We start from the raw sequence: 24,730 nt of genomic DNA on the forward strand, positions 1-24,730 counted from the left end.
CAGCGAATCGCTCATAGATTGCGAGTTATTGACATGTGCTGTAAATGATATTCTTCACGAGGCTTGTAATAAATAAGTTATTTTACTAATTATCTGTGAATTTAATTATTTATCCCATTCTTTATGCATGAATAAAAACGGTGTAATAGACATGCACAGTCTGCAAAACTACACATTGCGAACGCCTCGCGCTATCCCTCTCCCACACATTGCGAACGCCCGCGCCATCCTTTTCCCACGTGCATGCAAATGCTATCCTTGTCTTACGCTCATATGGACGCCTCGCGCTATCCTTCTCCCACGCCCATAGAATATCATTTGCGCTATCCTTCTCTTACACATTGCGGACGCCTCGCGCTATCTCTCTAATACCTACTCGCGGCATCGTACCTTCGCGTTCCCTCTTCCCCGCGGACCCCTCACCTATCGGTTTCGCGCAAGCCCCCTCCCCCCACTCCGCGGACCCCTCGCCTATCGGTTAGGACGCGATCCCCCTCCCCCTCACCGCGGACCCCGCGCCATTCATTCCGCCGCGGCCCCCTCCCCCTCCCCACGGACGCCACGCCTACCGTTCCGCCGCGATCCTCCTTCCCCTCTTCGCGGACCCTGCGCCAACCGTTCCGTCGCGGCACCCTCCCCCTCCCCTCGGACCCCGCGCCATCCCGTTTCGCCGCGATGTCCCTCCCCCTCTCCGCGGCCCCCGCGCCAACCGTTCCGCCGCGGTTTCCCTCCCCCTCTCCGCGGACCCTGCGCCAGCCGTTCCGCCGCAGTCCCCCCGCGTGACGTCATACCCCCCCGTGACGTCATACCCTCCGTGACGTCACCCCCCCCCGTGACGTCATACCCCCCCGTCCTCGTGACGTTATACCCCCCCGCGCCGGTTTCCCCTCGCCCCTCAGAGGACCTGAGTTAGAACCGGCCTAGTATCACTACTTACGCTTCAATTCAAATTTTAGTAAATGAAAAATCGTCTTAGAATCGTATCAGGAATACGTTATTTTAAGAATGGAAGGTTGTTCTGAAACACCCTGTAGATGTATATGTGTATATATATGCCATATAACATAGATGTAATATATATATATATCTTTCGTTTTTAATCTTTTACCGTAAATATACATTTATCAGACAGTGAAAAAAATTTTTTCAGAGTCTGATAAATGTGTGTTTTAGATATTCCTACTATTTTGTACATTCTACTGTATTTAACTATTTTGTATATATACATATATCCACACTTGTTGTATTCATGACAATATATTTTCAAAGAATGCATTGTTAATACAATATATTTTATAGTGTTAATATAATTGAATGCAGCTAGTTAATAATTTATATATATATACATATATATATATACAATATATATATATATATATATATATATATATATATATATATATACACAATATATATTGGGTTGAGTAAAAAGTCATTGCGTATTTTTGCAACAGATGGCATTAGTTCAGCTTTGGCAGTACTAGAGTCATTCACACATATGTTTATCATGTATCGTTTAACAGCTGACGATTTAAGCTTCATTCTAAAAAAAATTGAGCGATTTGGTTGAGTTTTGGAGATTTTATAACAAGTTGAAGATGGAAGACCAATCTGTGCATTTTCGCTATATTTTACTGTTTTACTTTCGTAAAGGGAAGAACGCGCGTCAAGCTTGTGAAAAATTGCGTAAAGTTTACGGTGACAATGCTCTACAAGAACGTCAGTGCCAAAACTGGTTCAAGAAATTCCGCGCTGGCGATTTTGATCTCAAAGATGCTCCTCGGTCAGGAAGGCCCACCGAGGTTGATGACGACAAAATAAAGGCATTGATCAAGTCAAACCCACGTTACACGACACGAGAGATTGCAGAAGCATTGAAGATCAGTCAAAAAAGTGTTCACGTCCACCTAAAAAAGCTGGGATACGTAAGCAAGCTCGATATTTGGATTCCTCATGAACTCAAAGAAGTTCATTTGACGGCGCGTATAAACATCTGCGATATGCTCATGAAACGTGAAGAAAACGATCCTTTTTTGAAACGAATAATATCTGGTGATGAGAAGTGGATTGTTCACAACAATGTGGAACGCAAACGGTCTTGGTCCCGACGTGATGATTCGCCTCAAACGACTTCAAAAGCAGAACTTCATCAGAGGAAGGTTATGCTCTCAGTGTGGTGGGATTGGAAGGGTGTGGTGTTTTTTGAGCTCCTACCAAGGAACCGAACAATCAATTCGGATGTGTACTGTCGGCAATTGGACAGTTTGAACGAATCTGTCATCCAGAAACGTCCGGAGCTCGTCAATCGTAAAGGAGTTGTGTTCCATCACGACAACGCGAGACCACACACATCTTTGGCGACCCGTCAAAAATTATTGGAGCTTGGATGGGATGTGTTGCCCCACCCAGCATACTCGCCTGATCTTGCGCCGTCAGACTTCTACTTGTTTCGCTCTCTTCAAAACTCCTTGCGTGGAATAACGTTAAATTCAGATAAGGCGGTAAATCAGCACCTTGTTCAGTTTTTCGCCAATAAAGACAGGTCCTTCTACGAACGGGGAATTATGAAACTCACCGAAAGATGGCAAAAGGTCATCGAACAAAACGGAAAATATATCATTGATTGATCTTTGTTTTTTATATAAATAAATGACTGAAAAACATACAAAAAATACGCAATGACTTTTTACTCAACCCAATATATATATATATAGTGTTGCGTCCCTGCGGGTCGTCTGTGACCGTTATTCCTGAATCTGCTGTACCCGTCTCCGGGAGAACGTTGCTAAGGGTTGTTGTTAAACAACGGCGTTCATCTGAAGAGAGATCGGCCATCTGAGAGTCTCGCGACGGATGCCATTCCGGGCGGACGTATTCGAGATTACGATAACCGTTATTGTTCTGTGTTCCTTGTATAATAGTGTTCTGTGTTATTATATTAAAGTTCCTTTCGTTCTTTCAAAGGAGTGTTAATTATTTACTTGCGGTACGCGAGTGTCGGTTGTGTCACGCGGATTCGAGTTATATCGATTTCGATCCGCGGACGCAACATTTTGGAGGCTCGTTCGGGATACAACGGAGTGGATGATTTTCTGGAGAATTGTGTGTTTTTTCGTCTATAAAAATGGAGATGGAACAGGAAAATTCGCCAACGGTAGGAGTTACGACGAGAAAGAGGAGTCGTCTGACTTCAACGGCGGCTACAACATCGGGACCATCATTGGAAACGGTTACGCTTCAGTCAGCGATGCGTGAGATCCGTGAGCTACGCGAGGAGCGATTGCAGCAGCGAGCCGATTTTGAGACGCAATTGCGCCAACACGATGAGCAGCGAGCTATATTTGAGGCACAACTGCGCCAACGCGACAAAGCGTTACGTGGAATGGAGCAGAGGATTCGTTTGCTGGATGATAACAACCAGTTAAGTCGCTCTATTAACAGAAATTTTATGCCTAATGTTACGCCTAATTTTGAGAGAGACGCGCGTAATTCAATTAATATTAATACGGAATTAGGCTTTAAATTAAAGCCGGATATTTTTGACGGGACTGTTCCGCTAAGGGAGTTCTTCTCACAGTTCGAGTTAATCGCGCGAGCAAATAGGTGGAGTGACGCTGCGAAAAGCGTCGCTCAAAGCGTCGCTCTCGTATCATGTCTTAGAGGAAAGGCGCGTGCGGTATTGGAGTGTGTCGTTAATATTGAGAATCTCGATTACGCGGAATTGAAATCCAAATTAGAATTGCGGTTTGGGGAAGGATTTTTGTCACAGTCATATTATTCCCAATTTACGAACAGAAGGCAAAAGTTGGGGAAAGATGAGGCTACCTTGGGCTCTGAAATTGAACGGCTTTCGCAGTTAGCATATCCCGAATGTACGCACGAAGTTCGAGATAAAATTGCTTGCGCGCAGTTTGTTACCGCGTTGTCTAATAGATTTGTGAGAAGGACTCTGCAGTTGGAGGGAATCACCTCCTTGAAAATGGCCATACAAAGGGCCATGGCGGTGAAAGTTATACAGGAAAGTGATTTTGAAAGACGGAATAATAATTTCAATTTTGGCAATAATAATAATAATAATCATAATATCGCTAGAGGAAGGAATTTTGATTTCGGGAATAGAAATAATTTTAACAAATTTGACAATAAAAGAAGTTCTGGAAATTCTGGCGATAAAGCTAAAGAAAAGAAACAGGAACAATATAAAAATTTTTATAAAAGTTCTGGCACAAATAATAATAAAACATTTGTAAAAGAATGTTGGCAATGTGGAGGCTCAGGCCATTTTCGAGCGGAGTGTCCATTCCTAAAGAAAGGGAGAAACTGAATTTTGTCGAGCTGTTCGGGGCAGGTTCGACGCGAGAACAAGGAGCCCCAATAGAATTACAGAGTTATTTATGTAATTGTAAAAATGTTAGCAATAATACTGGCACTAATAATAAGAAATTGTTTAATTTTAAAGGGTTTATTGATGAACAGTTGTGTAATTTTAAAATTAATACGGGTTCGGATGTGTCTCTTATTAGGAGTAATTTTGTTAGAATGCCTAAGCGGCGAATCCCTCTTGATAATTCTTTTCATTTGAAATATCCCACGGGGGAAGAAGTCCCCGTAAAATTCAAGGTAATCGTGATGATTAGCTTGGGAAAATGTTCTGTAGAACTTCCGGTTTTTGTCGCTAATATAGTTGAAGATTGTTTATATGTAATACACAATAATACACAGACAGACCGACAGATACACTCGGTCTGTCTGTCTGTGTATGCATGCGTTTGTGAGTATTCACATATATAAAAATTACATTATATAAAGTTTAAAATTAATAAAATTGACAGTTAATAATAATAAATAGTAGAAATAGTACATAAATAGTTTATCTGTTATTTGTTTTTGAATTTTACTTTTCGATATCGATTTTTACCGCATATATCATTTTATTTTGTACTCATATTTATGTAAATTAATTATGAAAATTAATAACAAATAATATATTTTTGAATATAAATAATTATACATATAAATATAATTACAACAATGAGCATGTGAGTTGCTCAAGATTTCATTGATTAATTGAAAAATTTTATAATTTAAAAACTATTGTAATTTTAAATCAAAATCATATTAATATTTTTGACTTTATTTTTCCTATAGAAAGCAATATAAATAATATTGTGTAATAATTGTAAAATACACTTTGTATATATATACATATATTTTATAGTATTAGAAGGCTATATCAAATCGAATTTTGGACCAATCTATATTAATAATTTAAATAAAAAAATTGGTTGTGGTTCTTTAACCGATGGACACTTTGAATTAGAAGTACATATAATGGATTTGGACGAAAATGAATATAATTTCACGAAAGGCGACAAAATTAAAATAATCGGCGTGATGCAAAATACAGGTATAAACTATTTATGTATTTATTATTATTAACTATCAATCTTACACACACACACACGCGCGCGCGCACACTCACACACACACACACACACACATACATTCCTTCGTTTTCTCCCTCCTATCTTCTCTCTATCTCTCTCTCTCTCTCTCTTTTTATATAAATATATATCGTGAGCTTGGTTTCAATATTAATACGTAATTATTCTTCCAATTAAGGGGATGCCGGATTACCGACAGAACGCGAATATCAGTTATTTTGCAAAATCTTTTTGTTGACTATAGATATCAACAAATTCTTTTCCATAATTAAAGTATAGTAGAATAGTAAGGTTGGTTCTGGCTCACTTATGCGATGAGTGCGAGAGAGAGGTACCGTTGGAGAGAGAGAGAGAGAGAGAGAGAGAGAGAGAGAGAGAGAGAGAGAGAGAGAGAGAGAGAGAGAGAGAGAGAGATGTGTCCGAGCAGTCTGTTGGCGCCCGCGGGGGGAGATCGGGCGGGGGGGGAGAACGGGGGGTACGTAGGGCAAGGGGGGAAGCGGGGTACGAGTCGCCGAGAGCGCTCGAGAGATGGCGCTCGGGTCGATCGGGTGAGTTGCGGTTCCTCCCCGATTCGACTTTGGTGCGACTCGTTCTTTAGGGACGCGCGCCGCTTCTAGCGCGCGATCCGCTATCGCGATTCTTTAGGGACGCTCGCGATACGAGGGCGCTTATCGCTCTAGCGAAACGGCGGATCTTCGAAAGGTCGTGGAATAAAGAGACATCGTCGTTCTAGCGAAAGAGGAGAAGTGTTTTTATTGTTTTCTTTTACAATATTTTTAATATATTAATAACACGATAATACGAGTACGCGGATAAGCGTATCACGATTCCCCGAAGAGCAAAGCCTGCAGCTCGCAATCGATCAGATCGTTGCGGTCGAAGTTGTCGCTCTCGCGTATCGTCGCGGGAATAAGCGCCGTATCGCGAGCGCCTGCCGCGATGTCGAGGAAACGAGTCAGCTTGTTGTCCACGCGCGTGGTTAAACCGCTTAAAGATGCAACGATGCGGTTGACGTAAAGTTTCAGATTTAATATAGTTACGATAGTGCTCTTCGATACGGCCAGACGAACCTTGGGCGTTTCGAGACGGAGTATTCGAAGATTGTTGAGTTTGCCGAATCGTAGTGTCAACTGTCCGATGTATATCGGCGCCGGAGGGCGCGCCTCGTCGCGGTCGTTGGAGCGAAAGTGCGACAGAAGCGTGGATCGTAGATCGAGCAGTTCCTTCCACGTATCCGGCGTTAGCGAGATCTCCTTGCCGTGACAATCTCCGAGGACGATTTCCACGAAAGAGGGTCGGCTAACGTTAACGCTAACTTCCAGATGTTTATACGCGGTTTTGGTCAATGGATAGCGTCTTCCTAAGATTCTGAGCGGTCGCGCGACCGAAACGTCCGCGTCGCGTTTCGGCGTCCGATCGCGATCTCGTCTAAAAATAGATGCGAGCGATGAGAGAAACGGCGCTAGTGAATTATTAGTTCGAATAAACGTTTGATAGTCTTACCTATTGTCCGTTTTAGCTTTTTTAGCGTATTCCGCGCTATCTTCGCGGTCTCGCTCGGTTAGCCTCGATCGATCGTCGAATGAGTATTGCTGCTACGGTTGCCCCCCATTGTCGCGTACATCGTCGCTCGTTCTTTCTCGTTTGTTCTTTCTCGCGCGTTAGCTTCGGCGTTCTCCGTCAATAATTAATCGCTTAACGGATGGACGGTCTTTATATACTCGCGTAGAGATCGCTTCTTCCCCTTTCGCGCGCTTTTTCTTATATATTCTATTCTTAAAAAATGATGGTAGGGTCTCTCTAGTCGTTCTCATCGTCGATCTTCTCTCTCTCGATCGCGTCGCCGAGACGATAGACGCGACTAAGGAGATCGCGCAATTGCCTTAGCAGTCCATCCGTAGGACACTCGATGCCGAGCGCGTGTAGATCGAAAGGACCCGCCGAAGTTACGATATTCGTGAATTCGTTGAAGGCGTAGAACTGACGTTTGGCGAAGAAATATAGATTACCATCGATGTATCGGAAGGCCGACGTTATCGCGGATGGAATTTCGGGAAATATCTTTTAACGGAGCGTGTCTAACGACTATCATGTGACACTCGTCGATTTCCGCGACCTTATCATCGTCGTATATAGCGTAGGTTCGTCCCGTATGCGTATTTATCACTGCGTTGATCTTAACGTTTCGAGGAAGTCCGATATCGTGGAGATATCTCGGCCAACCCGATTTTAGCTTAAGACTGGGATATTCAGCGAGGTAGATCGAATCGTCCGCGAATAGCGCGAGATCGCCCGAGGGTCTTCGATACGCGACGGATAGGCGCGTGAAATTCGCCGGTAGAAACGTCGCGTAATCCGTGAGCGTCATGGGTCTACCGTAGCGTTTCTCGGTCATGTCGACCGACCATACGTTGCGGCGATTAGCTATATACAATCGGTGATTCATTATCAGCGCGGCGTCCACGCGCCGCAATGCGCAGAGATCCGCGCGCTCTGGGTCGGTCGGCGCGACGCTCGTCGTCGCGGGCGCCGCGGTGGTTGCGGGAGTCGCCGTCGGATAGTTTCCATCGTCGTGAGATCCGTACAGATTCTGTATAGCGAGAATGTCTTCTATGCTCAGTTTAACTGGAAATTGATTCTCGATGTCGGGTATATACGGAAACATTATAGAGTCATTGCGCATGCTGTGCTGTAGACCCAACGCGTGGCCGATCTCGTGCGTTAGCGTTTGCAGCAGGTGATGCGTGTCGGGAGGATTCTTGTTTAGATACACGTGCCACGGTTCCGAATCGTCGACGTGTATCTCCGACGTGAAGTCGGTCGCTCCAGAAGGAAAGAACGCGTGAGCTAGGGCTCCCGGACCGTCGAAGGTCGCCGGGCAAATGCCGACATTCCGACGATTCGCGTAAGTGTGCGCGCCCGTTCGATACGATATCAGTATATCGGGGCGTAGCGGGTCGCGCGCGGAGGTTAGCGACGAATTCGCTGCCCATAACGCGAACGCCGCTTCGACCGTTCGCGAGATTTCCTCGCTAGCCACCTGAAAATTCCACGTGAGACGCGTTTTCGGCCATTTTCGCGCGATCGGGCTATACGTGCGATCGGGAATGTCCGCGAGACCGCATCGCGGTTTGCGCATAAGGTGAAGCGTAACGGTGTCTAACGCACCGTTTCCCTACAATTGATAGTATTCTTGAAACAGCGATAGCGCGCGACGCAGAGACGTCGCGTTATCGGACGACAGCGATCCTCCGTCGTCCTTCAGAAAACCGTACGCGCGCAGGAAACGGAGCGCCTCAATCCTCTCCGAATCGAAGGGCACCGCGGCGACCGTCGCGGCGACAAGCGTCGTCACTAGAATGAGAAGAGCCGTCCTCGCGTTAGTCATCGCGCGGAGCGGGGAAAGACGCGGTAAACTATCGAGAGACGCCAGGCGCGATTGATTCGCGCGTTCCGCGAAACACCTATTCTTATCGTCGACAAATGACGCGGGTGGGGGAGAGGGAAATGCGTCGACGATTCGTTCGAGGGAGAGTCGCGACTCGCCTCGATTAGAGAAACACGCCTCTTTCGACGTCGAGCGTTCGGAGCGTTATCTATCGGACGCTCGAGTTCCTCGCGGTTTCGCTTTTTGTTATTTCTATTTTTATTATTCGTTTGTCCCCTAAGAAGGACACTCGATGAGCGATTAGAGATACTCTTTCCGGCGACGATAAACGTTCGCCGAGTATCCGGGATGCGCGTTATCTAGCGGATGTTTTTTGTCATTTCTATTTTTATTATTCGTTTGCCCCCTAAGAAGGACACTCGATGAGCGATTAGAGATACCCCTTCCAGCGATGCGCGTTATCTAGCGGATGTTTTTTGTTATTTTTATTTTTATTATTCGTTTCTCCCCCTAAGGACACTCGATGAGCGATTAGAGATACCCCTTCCGGCGACGATAAACGTTCGCCGAGTATTCGGGATGCGCGTTATCTAGCGGATGTTCGAGTTCCTCTTATAACATTATTTTTTTATTATTTTCCTTTAAAATCTATTGTTGTTATTTTCCTTTATAATCTATTTTTATTACTCGTTCGTCTCCGCTCGAGTCGAGCGATTAGAGGAGCGGTCGCGGAAGGAAGACACGGCGCGATCGATAAATCGTAACGCGGCATCCGCGCGTCGATTCTTATAAACGTGAGATCGTTTCGAGAAGCGTCAAAGTATTCTCGCTCGCGAGATAGCGAAGCGATGAAACGGCGAAGCGCGAAACGGTGGAGCGCGAAGTAGCGAAAGTTAAAATCGGTCGCGAACTGTTCGATATGGAACGAATCAAACAGATAATTAACGCAGCCGATTATATTAATGTAAACGGAGATTTAATCGCGATAAAATCCTACGTTCTGGGAGACCTCGCCACGGATCTATGCGTGGAAGTGCAAAGTGTTATCGAGAATAGTCCGGATTCGTTTAGACTCACCTTTCAGTTAAACGGAGACATAGATATCGCGCGTTTAATGTAAGTATTCGATCGGAATTTTTATAATATTTTTTTATAATAAATTATAATGTTTTAATAACTCTTTTAATAACTTTTTACTTTTATATTTTGGACAAGAAATAGAGGGTTGTATAAGAACGGCGCGAAAATCGCTCTACGATTTAATAACTAGGACGAGGACTATGCTCGCACAGGCGCAAAGTGTTCATAGCGCGTTGCGCGACGCTCGCCGACGCGATGTCGCGCGAGCCCCCGAACGGTTCGACTTAATCGGTCGGCTTCACGAGCGCGAGCGCGACTTCGCCATCCCCGAGTTAATCGGTCTGCTTCGCAAGAGCGAGCGCGACTTCGCCGTCCCCGAGGTTAGGCAAGTCGTCGCATCGCCGATCGACGAGGAGCCCGAATCGCGACCGATCGGCGAGGAGCCCGAATCGCGGTCGATGGAGGACGAGGTCGAACCGGCGACAGTCGACGAGGGTGAATCGCGGGCGGGTGTACGATTGGCGGATTACGAGCCTGAATCGCAACCGTTCGACATGGAGTAATTTTACGCGTTAATGAAATATGATTTTTATCTATACTTAATACATATTTCGTGTATCGCATGCGCGCGCATTTGTAAGATATGATTCTTATAAATAAATGCTATACGTTAAACGAAGCGTCGATTCTTTACGCTTCTCTTTCCTTCTCCCGCATCCTCTCGCTCTCGCGCTTCTCGTAGTAAGCGTCGGCGCTATCTTTCTTTCGCGCCTCTCGTAGTAAACGTCGGTGCTCTCTTATCGCGGAAGGATGCGCGTTCGCGATAAAAATAGCGTTCGTTTAATATGTAGAGAGATAAAGCTATTTTAGAAAAATACATTTAATATAAAATGTGTAGAGATAAAGCTATTTTATAAAAATACGTTTAATATAAAATATGTATAATACAATATGTATAATAAAATATGTATAATAAAATATGTATAATACAATATGTATAATAAAATATTTGCTCCTTCTGAAACAGAAAAGAAATTTTATTAGTATACTAATTTAATATTTAATATTTAATATTTAATATTTAATATTTAATATTTAATATTTAATATTTAATATTTAATATTTAATATTTAATATTTAATATTTAATATTTAATATTTAATATTTAATATATCACGAATTTTAAAAAGATACTCGCGATTAATTTTTCGGCCTCTTGCTCGAAGGCTTGCGCGTTCTCTAACGCGCAATTCTTCGCGTGATATCCGCAGCGAAAGGCCCGCGAAGCATTCAGAGTCTTCAAACGTTCGATGTCCTCGTAATCGGCGTCGATAGTCTCGACAGAAACGACTATGTCGCGATCGTCGGCGACGTTTCCCAAGATCTCGATCAGCCAATTTTTCATTTCGTGACCTTTGACGTAGATTCGCACCGTCGAATCGGGGCTAGATCCTCGACACACGGCGTCACGAACGAGTCTCTTCATCGACCCGTAATTCGCGTGTCCATTGTTCCACTTTAGCTGGTGATGATTCGATATCAGCCAACACGCTCGCGATTTTTCCGCTCTCGTGAGCAGATCCCACGACATCGGCGGGCGAAAGATGTGATGCGTCAATTCCACGCCATTTCTTAACACGGCTACTTCTTTCGCGACGAATTTATTAACTACAAAACCTTGAACATCGACGAAGATCGGCGCGTCCATCGTCGTTGTTAGCGGTACTCGAAGTGTCCCCTCCTAGATTTCTTCCTAAGCGTTTTATTCTCTCTTCATATTTTTTCGAATATCGTTGCGCTTATACGATTCTGCGCACGACGTTAGTGAGCGGATTGTACTCTACCACTCGATCGTGAATGATAAGACAGTAGGCTGTGGTGTTAGGGGGGATGTTCTCCTTGCAGTCAAACTCTACGCGAAGGTCCACGGTGGCGCTCTTGATCGACTCGTTCTGTCGAGAACAGTCGATGACTACGAGCGGGCCGTGGGTTAAAAATTTATTTAAATTTAAGAGCGCTTCGTCGTTGACGCATCCGTAGTACGTTTTTTGAAATTTCGAGTATATGTCGTATAACACGGCGACTTTGTGTTTATCGAAATCTAGATTCATGTCGTCGTAAGGATAAAAATTGGAATTAAAATACAGTTTGACATTAGTTAGTTTGCAATCGTCGAATAAAGAAGGCTCCTCGGACAGAACGTTCTTCTTTCCGGATTGTAGCGCGAAGATAACGTATCGCGGTTTCTCGAACTGCGTCGCCGCTTTGACGGCCCACGAATGTTTGGTCGTGCTCTGTAGAAGCGGAAACTCGTAGAGATCCCACGAACGAAAAGCGACGCTCAGGTATCGTCCGCTATCCAACGTGCGCAATAATTTTAATTTATTAACATCGTTTAATACTATATGAGGCATTCGCCATTGTATTTTTAACAAAACGATTTTAGGTTCTTGCGTTTCGCACATTCTACTTTTACGGAGAAGCGGCCCTCGGCACGACAAAACCCAAGGAGCGCAGGAAAGCCGCATTGGCGACGGTCAGTCTTCCCTCCTTCTTCCTTCTCTTTTACGCGTCTAGATGCGACGCGACGGCGACGACGGGCGCGTTTCTCGCGTTCGACCCGTTCACTACGAGCATCGCGCGCTTCTCTACCGTTTTCGCCACACGTGCAGACGAATCGTGATCTCCTCGCCGCGAAAATCGATCAATTTTCCGTTCTGGTCCACAACACGCACATTTATATCGGTAATGGTCCGCGCGATGATCGGGAGATAAATGATCTGCGTCGGGATCTCCGACACTTTATATCCGGGTGGAACGTTAGGCGCGAATTCGTGTATAGTATGCGCGGATTTGTCGTTATGATACGCCCCTGTCGTGACGTTGCACTCTACCCGAATGAGGTTAATGGCCATAATATTTATCGGCTTATCGGACGCGTACCATTTATTCGGTTGTAACACGCGAGACGAGAAACCCAGTAGCGATCCGATATTATCGGGTTTTGTGAAATTTACTCGATACGCGCATTTAATTTCGCTTCTCATAGTGTTATCGTTACCGCAAAGCATTATAGAATTTTCACTCTTATCACCATTCTCATCGTTTTCGAAATAGTCGTCGCCAACATCGTATATGTAATCGTCATCGCTCGTTTCCGGTTCCTCGTTTTCGCGCTCTCGCCTCTCCTCTCTCCTTCGTCGTTTGTGACGAATCCCCGCTCTTAGATACGCGCTTATAGCGCTTAACTTGTAAGATCCCACGGAATCGCGATAATCTCGTCGTTATCATCGAAGTAAAATTTATTATTCGCGGAATTTACATTCGGTATCGTATTATAAGTTTAGAAATTGGTTAAACCTAACTCATAATCGTCGTCATTTAAATCAAGAGGTGGAAAATAACTCGCCGCGAGAACGCTGCTTCGTCCGGAAAGAGTGAGAGTCAGCGACATGATCGGCGAGAGCGATCGAACTGCGCTCGATCGACGAACGACGGTCGATATTATAGTCGGCGATTCCTCCAATCGACTCCTCGGAGAAATCGAAGACTCAATTGTCCGCAAATATTTTGATCGCGCGTCTGCTCGGAGCGACGATTGTATCGAATGTTCGCGTCGCGCCCGAGATAACGCGCGAGTTCGCGCGGAGGACGAAGATCGCCGAAACCGTCGTAGTAAATCGCGTCGCCCCCTTTTTTCGCGTACGCCACCCAATGAGTACCCGGTCCGGACGCGTCGTCTAAATTCGCAATGCCGCTCTCGTCGCGGCGCGCCCGCGACGGAAGCGCGTCGCGCATAAACACGCCTCTAAAGTGAGACACGCGCGAGAGTATCGCCGCGCGATTTAACTGTTCATTCGTCGTTGCTCCGACGGATGGGAGGATCTTTAGCGTCTGTTTACGCGAAGTTTTTTTTTAGCGTTTTCTCTTCTTCTCGCCGAGGACGCGCCACTCCCGCGCTTGTACGGCGCGAGATATAAACCGCGACCCTCCATCGCGCAATCGTGGCGCTGCAACTCCTCCAGCTGTCGTCGCGCCGCTTTGCGATCGTTCACCGCTTTCGCGATTCCCGCCGCTCCCCCAGCTAAAGAACCGAGAGCTCCCAATAACGGTAATAGGGGTAAGAAGCCGCCGCGTTTCGCTATCGGAAGCGTTCTTTTCCTCGTAGCGGTTATTCTCCTTTTCCTCGTAGCGGTCGTTTTCCTTTTGCTCTTTCTTCTCTTGATTTTCGTTGTACCCATTCCGAGTTTCGTCTTCGATTTCATAGCCATCCATACAACCGCCGCGGCGGCTCTCTCGCCAAGAGTCGAGTCTCTCGCCGCGACGCGTTCGCGCGCTCTCTCGGCGAGCGCGCGGTCGGCAGCGTGTCGATCGGCGAGCTCGCCGCTTCGCGAGTACGCGATGTCGTGCTCGCGGCAGGCCGCGTCAAGAGGATTGACGCCTCGATCGCCTCGCGCGAGTCGTTTCGCGAGACGGGTACCCGGCCCGCAAAATTGGTATCTAGGTATATGTAGTTCGAAAGGGAGCGCATTTATCGCTCGGTTCAATAAGCCAGCGCCATAGCTCATACCGTACCGCCGTTTCGCGAATTGCATTCGTCGCAACCTTTAACGAGCGGCGCCGGACCGTCGATGTGCGTTCGTTGCCAGGGGCGATTATAATGCTCTAGGCATCGACGGTAGCGCCGCACCTCCGGATCCACTCTTATATATTCGGGCAGTTTCTCCCACAATCGTTCCACGTAGCGACCGAAGTGCTTTAGCAAAATTATTTTCGGGATATACCGCAACTGATCGGCGGTGAAATCGAGAATATCGTCGCCATCTATTAGTAGGATAAACATCTCGATTCACCGCGCGCGATTCGCTACTGCGCAATCGGTGGCGATCTATTCGTATATAAATAAAAAGTTCTCGCCCTGCCTTGCGCGAGTGTACCGCGCACGCGCGCGGCGAGAGGAATGCGCTTCGTGCGGCAACCGATCGCGATAAAGGTGACGAATCTCGACAATAGGGCGCGACCGTCGAAGGAAGCGCGCAGACACGGTCGTCTATTACCGAGCGCTATTCGCTGCGTCATTTGCGGCCCCTCTAGTTGCGGTAAAACGAACGCGTTGATAAGTTTGTTGGAGAGTCCGCATGGAGTACGCTTCGAGAACGTTTACGTTTACTCGAAGTCGTTGCAGCAGCCTAAATATCAATATTTAGAGAATTTATTAACACCGATGGAAGATATAGATTATTTCACATTTTCTAATAACTTTGACGTTATTCCGCCCAGCGAAGCGCTCCCGAATTCAATATTCGTATTCGACGACGTAGCGTGCGACAAACAAGATACTATCAGGGAGTATTTCGCTATGGGTCGACACTCGAACGTCGATTGCTTCTATCTGTGCCAAACGTACGCTAAAATACCGAAGCATTTGATTTGAGATAACGCGAATCTGTTGATTCTCTTTAAACAGGACGGCACTAATTTGCGTCACGCGTACAACGATCACGTGAACTGCGTGTTGACGGTATACATATGGTTTCTTAGTGATCGACAAAGATAGCGCGCTTCGCGCCGGTAGATACAGACGAGGGTTTAATGACTTCATTGTACCGTAGAACGATCAGTCGTCGCGGATACGTCGAACGCACCGATCGCTCTCTCCCGCGAGCGAGAAGAATCGATTCGTTAGTCGCAATGGCCTCGACGAATATTGGTGAACGCGAAAAGACGGCGAAAGAGATCGCTAAGATGCGCGCGTCGATTCGTAAAAAACACAGAGCATTGAAGACCGGCAAAATGGAAAACGAGATCGCGATAGAGAGTCGTTTCAAGCCGATCGTATAACCGCTGCGGCGCATCGCTGATCGCGCCGAGCGAGACGAGATAGAGCGAGACGAAATTAAGCGCGAGACGATAAAGCGAGACGCGATCGACGCCTCGCCCGCGACGACAAGCGTCGAGAAAAAATGGAAGGACAAAGCGCTGACTCCCGTTTGGAAAAAACCTAAGGCGAAACGAATACGCGCGCAACGACGATTAGACGCCGTCTCTACTCCATTAAACGAGTATTCCATCGAGAGAGATCCATTCGCGCGAGACAAAACCGAAGAGGAAGTGTTTGAATCCGAGAGTCTCGAATCGCCCTCGACGCTCGAAATACCCGTTAGACAAATTCCGCGAATATCTCAAGGTCGCGAGATATCGCACGGTCGGCTAGGACCGTTGGGGCGAAAGTATATGGGGGCTCTTCTCGGCGGGGAAACGCCGAACTAGATCGATCACGTTTACGGAACTTACATCGGTGAGAAAAGCGCGATGCTCGGCGATAAGCGATTCGACGTAGACGCGAATGATTCCATATTCATAGATGAAATTAAATACATTGGTACTCCCGGTTTGTACGAATTGATCTTTATGAAAATTCCTAATAGCCTCATATATACAGAAAAAGATAAATTAACGTACAAAAGTATATTGTTAACAACGAACGCTCATAGACGCGATCATGACACTAAAAAGTCTGTCTTAGGAAATAAGGGATACAAATACAAATCCATTATCGCTCCGCTTATTCACGGCAGCGGCGCGAAAAAAATGGGCGCGGGTCGCGTACCGTCGACTATGCGAGTCACGAACAATAGAATCGATTACGTTCATTGGAATGATCCGAACGAATTAGTGGATCGTCTGAGATTATTGGAACGCTTCGCGTCGAGCCGGCAACAACGCTCACGAAAACGAGATTCTATCGATAATCGAGGAACTTCGCGAGACGGGTGCGATCGTATAAATCGAACCGTTGCGTCGACGACCGTCGCAGTCGTACGCGGGATTCGCGATGTCCGTGAGCAAATTCGGCACACCTCTAAGAAACCGAAGCTACGACGCGAGAACCGGAAGACTACGTCCGGCTATCGAGTCTCTGCGAAATTATGTACGCGATAACGCGCTGTGTCTAAGCTCTTCCATCGAGTACGACGCGAGAGAGCGCAAGATAAAACGCTTAGCTCAGCCTAAGGAGGACGTCGACGCGACGAGCAAAAGCTACGTCGAGAGAATCACATCGCAATTGAGAAAAGACGCGGACGAGGCGGGGCAGGGCGTCATCCTACTGTTCACGAGACTCGCCCAGCTCGATAACGCTCTGGGTAAACGAATAGACGTCGCGGATAGTTTCGTTTCCGAGATAAAAGCGCGCGACGACTCTCTGAGTAAACGAATAGACGCTGTGGAAAATTCCATTTCGAGAATAGAAACGAGCGCTAACGCTCTAGATAAACGGATCGATGCTTTGGATAAACAAATCAAGGGTTTAAGCGATCGAATCGATGCCGCGAAAAATACTATATCGCTCAACAATCGCGGCGGAGTCCTCGACGAGAAGCGTGAACAATCATAAAATACTGTTCAATCAAGGTAAAATAATACAGGAACTAACCCAAAAATCGCGCATAGCGGCGAATTCCGCGGCGAAATCTGAGACAAAGATACGAGAATTGGAAAATTCAACGTCGCGATTGAAGAGAGACGCGGACGAGCTATCGGAAAAAGTGAGAGAACTGGCAAAGATTAACAGGAGCGGCGAGCCGCTCGAGAGAGAGATTCCACCCAACGTTATTCTCGAAAGAAAGAGGAGAGAATTATGAGCGTCGAAAAACGAAGACTAGTCGAGGAATTGCACGCGCCCGCGAGAAGAAACTTCCCGCGTCGTCGCGTCGCGGTGCGCGGATATGACGACCTATGGCAGACGGATGTGGTCGAGATGCGTCCTTACGCAAGACTCAACAAAGGCCACAACTACATACTTACCGTTATCGACGCGTTAAGCAAATACGCGTGGGCTGTACCGCTTAAGAGCAAAAGCGCGAACGAGGTTACCCGAGCGTTATCTAAAATAGTACGAGACTCTAAGCGGTGTCCGAAAAATCTGCAGACCGACAAAGGAAAGGAACTCTACAATGCCGATGTGCGAAATTTCGCGAAGAAGCGCGAAGTGAATCATTACTCGACATACTCGGTGATGAAGGCATCGATAGTCGAACGATTCAATCGTACGCTCAAAAACTCTATGTGGAAGTACTTCACGCTGAATGGAACGTACAAGTGGATCGACGAGTTACCTCGACTCGTCGAGGAATATAACGTGCGAAAACATCGCACTATAGGTATGAGACCCGTCGACGTGACTCCAGCGATCGCCGATAAACTTTTAAATACTGTGTACAACAATATAAAGATCGCGGCTCCGGCAAAATTCAAAGTAGCCGATCCGGTACGCGTCAGCAAATTTAAAACGATCTTCGAGAAAGGCTTCACACCTAACTGGACCACCGAGATTTTTCGAATAACTAAGATACAACGGACTAATCCCGTAACGCAGTGCATGCCACAATCTGCACATTTCGGCCGATTTCCGAGAGTCAACGCCTATCGCGCCCCCCTTGCGTCTTGAGATCCTCAACTAGCAACCGTAACCAAGCGCGCGCGCTCTGCCTCAGGTACGGTGCATCTATACCGCGAAGCCGTTCCGTACTCCCTTACTGCCAAATATCAATGTTTTAAACGCGATCATTTTACAATTTTTTAAAATAATTAATTCAAGAATAAAGTTTCAATACTCGATTATTAATTACATTTACAATATAATAATTCTAAAAATATTACGTTATTCTAATTTATATAATGACATCATATACTGGGGATATCCAACAGTCTATAACTTAAATAATATCGTTCATAAGTATTTCGTGCTTTTAATAAAAGCGTCTTTTATAAAACTTTAAATTTACAATTATTTATTAATTTATATATCGGAAAGAGTTTCCGCGCGCGACACATTTAACAAATTTAATCTATCGAATATAATTTAATAATATTTTAGAATTATTATATCGTAAATGTAATTAATAATCGAGTATTGAAACTTTGTTCTTGAATTAATTATTTAAAAAAATTCTAAAGAGATCGCGTTTAAAACATTAATATTTGGCAGTAAGGGGGTACGGAACCGCTTCGCGGTACAGATGCACCGTACCTGAGGCAGAGCGCCGCGCGCTTGGTTACGGTTGCTAGTTGAGGATCTCAAGACGCAAGGGGGGGGGGGGGGGCGATAGGCGTTGACTCTCGGAAATCGGCCGAAATGTGCAGATCGTGGCATGCACTGCCGTAACGTATCTGTTGAAGAATTCGCGCGGCGAGCCGATCGCCGGAGGATTCTACGAACACGAGTTGTTGCGCGTCGACGATCCCGACGTGTATTTCGTGGAAAAGATGCTGCGTCGAAAGGGCGACGAGATTTACGTGAAATGGTTGGAAATGGACGAATCGCACAATTCTTGGATAAATAAAACGACTGTATTATGATAAAACGACTGTATTATGATAAAAATGTATTTTTATTAAATAAAACTACATATATTAAATACAACTACATATATTAAATACAACTACATATATTAAATACAACTATATATTAAATAAAATTATTCGTTAGGAAAATAAAAATTATTGCGAAATTATCGCGTTCCATACGGGTTCTCTCTCGCGAAACGCGCGCTCGTTATTCTCTTCTATCACGCTCACGAAGTATTTTATTAAACGTTTACAGCGGTATTTTATAATGCCCCCATGGTAAAGTATCCGTAGTTCCCGATATCGCGTATCGCTTGTCATCGTGCGGACTGAGCGCGACCTTCAACTCCGACACTGTATACATTTCATGTAACTCGGACTTTATACAACACTGCTTGCGCTTCATCTCGATCCCTCGTCGAAGACAGCGCGCGTAATCGTCGAACGTTATCGTTCTCGCGATGACGCCGCTCTTAACGCCCTTGATCCTTTTCGTATCGCTTCTACCATCGACTCGCAGCGCGTACATCTTCACTCTGAGCCCGACGAATTCGGTCATAATCGCGCCAGCGTTCTCATCCTTCATCGCACCAGGTATTTTCTTATTAGCGAGAGGCATACTGTACGCGTTGTCCGTCGCGTAATCGCTCGTATCGAATCTGTCGATATCGCGCTTCATATTCTCGTACACGTCCTCGCACTCGACGCGATAAATGAGGCTATCCATGTCGATGTACATTATTCTACACTTATCTCGATACAATGGTAGCATATACTCGTAGTGAAATTCGTACAAACGAATCTTGGATACGTCGAGAATGCACATACCCACGTAGATCGGTTTGTTGAACTTAACCTCGAGTTTGCGCAATTCCACGGCTACGAGATCCTCCGCGAAGAGACTTCTACTGTGAAAGTTCGGCTTCGCGATCATCGCCTCCGCGCCATATCGCCCATCCCATCGAGTTACGAGTCGGACATTAGAATGATTGCGCACGTTCTCCATAGTTTTGCCGAACACGGCGTTATTCATCAATTTGTACAGATTTTTCTCGAACTCGTTTTTCGCGTTAATTCGTAATCGTGTGTTCAGTTCGATATATCCGCGCAGCCATGGAGATTGCGCGAATCGCAATATTCTGTGTATTCTCGTAACGCGTAATCCGTGTCGAACACATTGCTGCAGATTGCGATAATATATCACGTAACGGCTCTTATCGTACAGCGTGGCGAGAAGTTTCTCGTCTCGTTTTCCGGGCGGTTTATCGCGCGTCGGGCAGAACGGCAAGTCAGCGTGAGAGTCGTGAAGGTCGGACGGATACGCAAGGTCGACCTCTAGAATGTAACCGATAGGCAAGTTCGGTGTCACGGACATTAAGTCAATGCTCGTAACGTCATCGACCCATTGAAAATCTTCGTAAGGCAACTATTGACACATCGCCCATCCATACAAATTATTTATATCGAAGTACATGAGATACGACGATGGTTCCGAGGGATCGTACGACTGTAAATACTTGTTATTAGCGCGCGCGTATCTGTTGGAACATTGACTTAGCCCGCCGCGTATTCCGCGTTCTACGAACATCACCATATCAATGTCGGTTAACAATTCGAATCGCACATCCGTATACTTTAACATAGCGTCCCACGTGTATCCTGGTAATGTGTAATAGTACGCGGGATCTAAATTATAACTTCTCATACACGCGTCGCGAAAATTTTCGAAGACATCGGCCAATAGAAGAACGTCGGTCTTTAAATACAAATCGCTATAGTCGCCCAACGTCTCGACGCGAAACCGCTCCCAGACTCTTATCGCGCGCGCGTAATCGCTCTCGGATATCGCGTCACCGGTTAACGAACTGTGGAAAGCCTCGCGCGGCGGTAGATGAGTCTCCAGCAATTTATCTACGTCGTCGACATACTCGTACGGAAATACACCCTTTCGCGCGAGAAGCTCGAAATCGGCGTCGCTAAGATCGGAAAATTCCGAACGCGCGATCCTCAACTCGCTCTTGTCGAGATACGACGCCAATTTTTCGAGACTCGCGCTTAGAAACTTGAAAGAATCCACGAAGCGCAATTTCAAGCGTCTCCCGAACCATCCCTCGTCCCACGCATCCTCGACGTTCTTCGTAAAAGAAATTGTTGTGATTAATGAAAAGACAAGGCCTCGACTCGTCGTCGCAAAGGATTTATTCGGATTATTTTATCACACTCGTGAGCGCGTGTTTTATCAACACCGCTCGAGAAGACTCTCTTCTTATATCGACCTATCGATCTGCTTCTCGATCCAACGGTAGGCAAAAACAAAATGGCCGATGGCGCGAAAATACAAAACAATGCATATACAAAAGTACATGAAAACATTTATAATACCAACACTCCCATTTTTCATGGACTTCCCCCCCCCCTTTTTTTTTGATGATACACATTACATTAATGACTATTATTACCATCACTACGCGAATTATTTCTTTGGTTTAACGTGCATTAACTCGCGTATGTAACAAAACTTATCTCTTAACAATGGTTTTGTAAATATATCGGCTTGTTGTTCTTTAGTAGGAATGTACTCTAAGTCAAATAGTCCTTCTTGGATCTTTTCTCGAGCAAAATGGTATTTTATATCGATATGCTTCGCTTATGGAACTCAGAATTCTTTAATAGCTTAATTGCGCTCTGATTATCAAGAAACAGTTTAGGCTTATTGATCTCCTTTTTAGTAATTTCGCGTATTAACCGTTTGAGTGCGGCGATGCGCTATCGCGCTTCACTTGTCGTTTGCCAAAAATGCGGAGGAGCGCGATAGCGCTTCTCTTGTAATAAGTGAGAATAAAAAATATTTTTGTTGATCAAAACTACTTGTTATTATAATAATTAGTGTTAATTATAACTATTTTTATTGTTTTCCAAAAAAAATTACTACGCATTTCATTCCGCACTTTTAGCATATATATAAGAAAATTCTTCAGCACTCAAACGGTTAAACGATCCAGCCAAATCAGTTCTTTGATAGCTTGCGCCGCAGCTATAAACTCCGATTCTGTGGTAGATAACGCAAATACTTTTTGTTTTTGTGAGCACCACGAAATGGTACTTCCGCATAATTTAAAGACATACCCGGAAGTCGATTTACGAGTTTCCACGTCGCCTGCGAAATCGGCGTCGCTAAAGGCTTGCAAACTTAATCTTGTATTCGCTTTAAAAACTAAACCATAATTCAAAGTTCCTTTCAGGTACTTTAAGATTCTCTTCACGGCACTCCAATGTATTTTATCCTGCGATTCCAGATATTGGCTCACAGTACTCAACGCAAAGGCGATATCTGGTCTCGTGTCTATTCCCAGATACATGAGGGACCCGACGGCTTCTCTATACGGCGCTCGTACTCCTCCGGACTGTTGTTTTCCATGCATTAACACGCTCAGCTCCTGATGTTTGTCCATAGGCACAGCTACTAGGTGAGCATCGGCCATGTTGAAGCGCTCCAGCACTCTTTTGGTGTATCCGGATTGGTGTAGAAAAATTGAGCCATCTGCACTTCGTTCTATCTGAAGACCTAGAAACAGACTCAAATCACCAGTGGTTATCTCGAATTCTTTTCTCAACTGCGATAACAGCATACTAGCGACTTCGTGACTTGATGCCGCTATTAGCCCGTCATCTATATATATGGCTAATATCAATGTGCCTTCTTCTTGATTATTTGTAAAAACACACGGGTCTGAGTTTGTAGGTTTTAAGTCGTATCTCTTCAGAAAGGCGGTGAAACGTTCATGCCAGCATCTGGAGGCTTGCTTCAGGCCGTATAAAGCTCTTTCCAACTTGCAAATCGAGCCCGTTTCCTCTTCATATCCTTCTGGCTGTTTCATGTATATTGATTCTTGCAGTTTTCCGTTGAGAAAGGCTGTTTTTATATCGAATTGATGCAAAAACATATTACTTGATGCTGCCAGGGCCAAAATTATCCGAATAGAATCGAACTTTACTACCGGGCTGAAGGTTTCGTGATAGTCGATTCCTTGTTTTTGGGAGTAGCCTTTCGCTACAAGCCTCGCCTTGAATCTATCGATACTACCGTCTGGTTTTCTTTTCAGCTTGTATACCCAGCGATTTTCTATCGGCTCTCTCTCAATGTCTTCATTTACGTTTTCCCAAGTGTGATTTTTCCTTAAGGATTCGATCTCTTCATCCATTGCTCGCTTCCATTGGATTGCATGCGGACTGGTTATCGCTTCGTGATACGTTCGAGGTTCTTCACTGTTGTTCATTTCTTCTGCCAGGAAAACGAAATCGGGGTCGATTCCATCCTCGTATTTGCTTGGTCTTCTGATTCTATTTCTATCTCGTAGGACTCTCACTTGTTGAGAGATCACCGCTGGCTGTTGCAACTCCGGTTCTTGTTGCTCGAGTTGAACCGATTCATCTGCTGAATTCCAAACGTTACTGTCGTCATCTTCTTCTTCCGGTACCTCAGTGGATGTATCAGAATCCTCTTCAGTCTGTGGTTTATGGTTTTGTGGTACGACATCAAGGAATTCTTGACAATCAAAAATCTGTGAATGATCATCTAGGGCAGTTTTGCTCGACCAACCTATGGATCGATCGGTCTCCCTGAAGATCACATCTCGTTTAGTGTCTACTCTGTCAGTTAACGGAAACCAGATTCGAAAACCCTTCACATCTTCGTTATATCTCACAAAAAGGCCTTTCGCTGCCTTTTTTTCAAGCTTTTTGCGTTTTTCCTTAGGAATGTGCACGTAAGCAGTCGTTCCAAAAACAATCAATTTCGCTATCTTAACATCTCGTCCGAACCATAATTCGTACGGAGTTTTTTGATTTTGGGGACTCGTACCTGTGCGATTGAGAATGTAGACTGATGTATTGACAGCCTCAGCCCAAAGTTTCAAGGGTAATTTCCTGGCGTGTATCATGGCTCTTGCGGCTTCAATGATCGTACGATTTTCTCTCTCTGCGCATCCGTTTTGCTCAGGAGTGTAAGCTACGGTCCTCTGATGTTGTATTCCATGTTTCCGCAGTACATCCTTGACTCCGTGATTCACGAATTCTAATCCGTTATCCGTACGCAGGGTCTTTATATTTTTCTCGGTATGATTTTTTGCCATGGCGATGAAGTCTTCGATTTATTCCACGGCCTCGTCCTTTGATTTTAAGAAAAACACAGTTCTATAGCGAGAGAAATCATTTTTAAACAAGAGGAAATACCGAGACCCGTTTATTGAATTCTCTTGAAAGGGTCCACACAAATCAGCATGTATAAGCTCACATGGGGCTTGCGACTTGTAATCTTCCTTTTTACGTTTTGGAAAAGGCAGCCGGTGTGACTTACCAAAAACGCATCCTTCACAAAAAAAATCTTCTCGTCCTTCTATTTCAATTTGTTGAGCTTTCAGGAACTGTTTCACGTGGTTGACATTTTGATGTCCAAGCTTCTCGTGACATA

General features: G+C 45.3%; 2 protein-coding genes across 2 annotated transcripts; both read right to left on the reverse strand.

Moving 5' to 3' along the window:
• Positions 1-11,711: 11,711 nt before the first annotated feature.
• Positions 11,712-12,326, reverse strand: LOC138940526 (uncharacterized). Its single transcript, XM_070309511.1, has one exon. It carries the CDS (start codon positions 12,324-12,326, stop codon positions 11,712-11,714), a length of 615 nt encoding a protein of 204 aa, XP_070165612.1.
• A 7,184-nt stretch (positions 12,327-19,510) lies between these two features.
• On the reverse strand, positions 19,511-21,654 carry LOC138940527 (uncharacterized). The gene is made up of 3 exons (XM_070309512.1): positions 21,643-21,654; positions 20,852-21,394; positions 19,511-20,686 (listed from the first exon to the last, which is right to left on the reverse strand). The coding sequence occupies exons 1-3, from the start codon at positions 21,652-21,654 to the stop codon at positions 19,511-19,513; spliced, it is 1,731 nt and encodes a 576-aa protein (XP_070165613.1).
• Between the last annotated feature and the right edge of the window lie 3,076 nt (positions 21,655-24,730).

This window comes from Polyergus mexicanus, unplaced genomic scaffold (assembly GCF_030449975.1).
Source record: "Polyergus mexicanus isolate NDT 795.1 unplaced genomic scaffold, iyPolMexi1.0 SCAF_17, whole genome shotgun sequence".
In the NCBI taxonomy this organism is placed as follows: Eukaryota; Metazoa; Arthropoda; class Insecta; order Hymenoptera; family Formicidae; genus Polyergus; species Polyergus mexicanus.

Bases quoted from the DNA above. Each gene is read 5' to 3' on its own strand.
- LOC138940526 (XM_070309511.1), bottom strand. From the start codon at position 12,326: ATGCCTCATATAGTATTAAACGATGTTAATAAATTAAAATTATTGCGC.
- LOC138940527 (XM_070309512.1), bottom strand. The intron at 20,687-20,851 runs GTGATGTTCGTA...ATGTGTCAATAG, and splicing joins TGTTAACCGACATTGATATG to TTGCCTTACGAAGATTTTCA.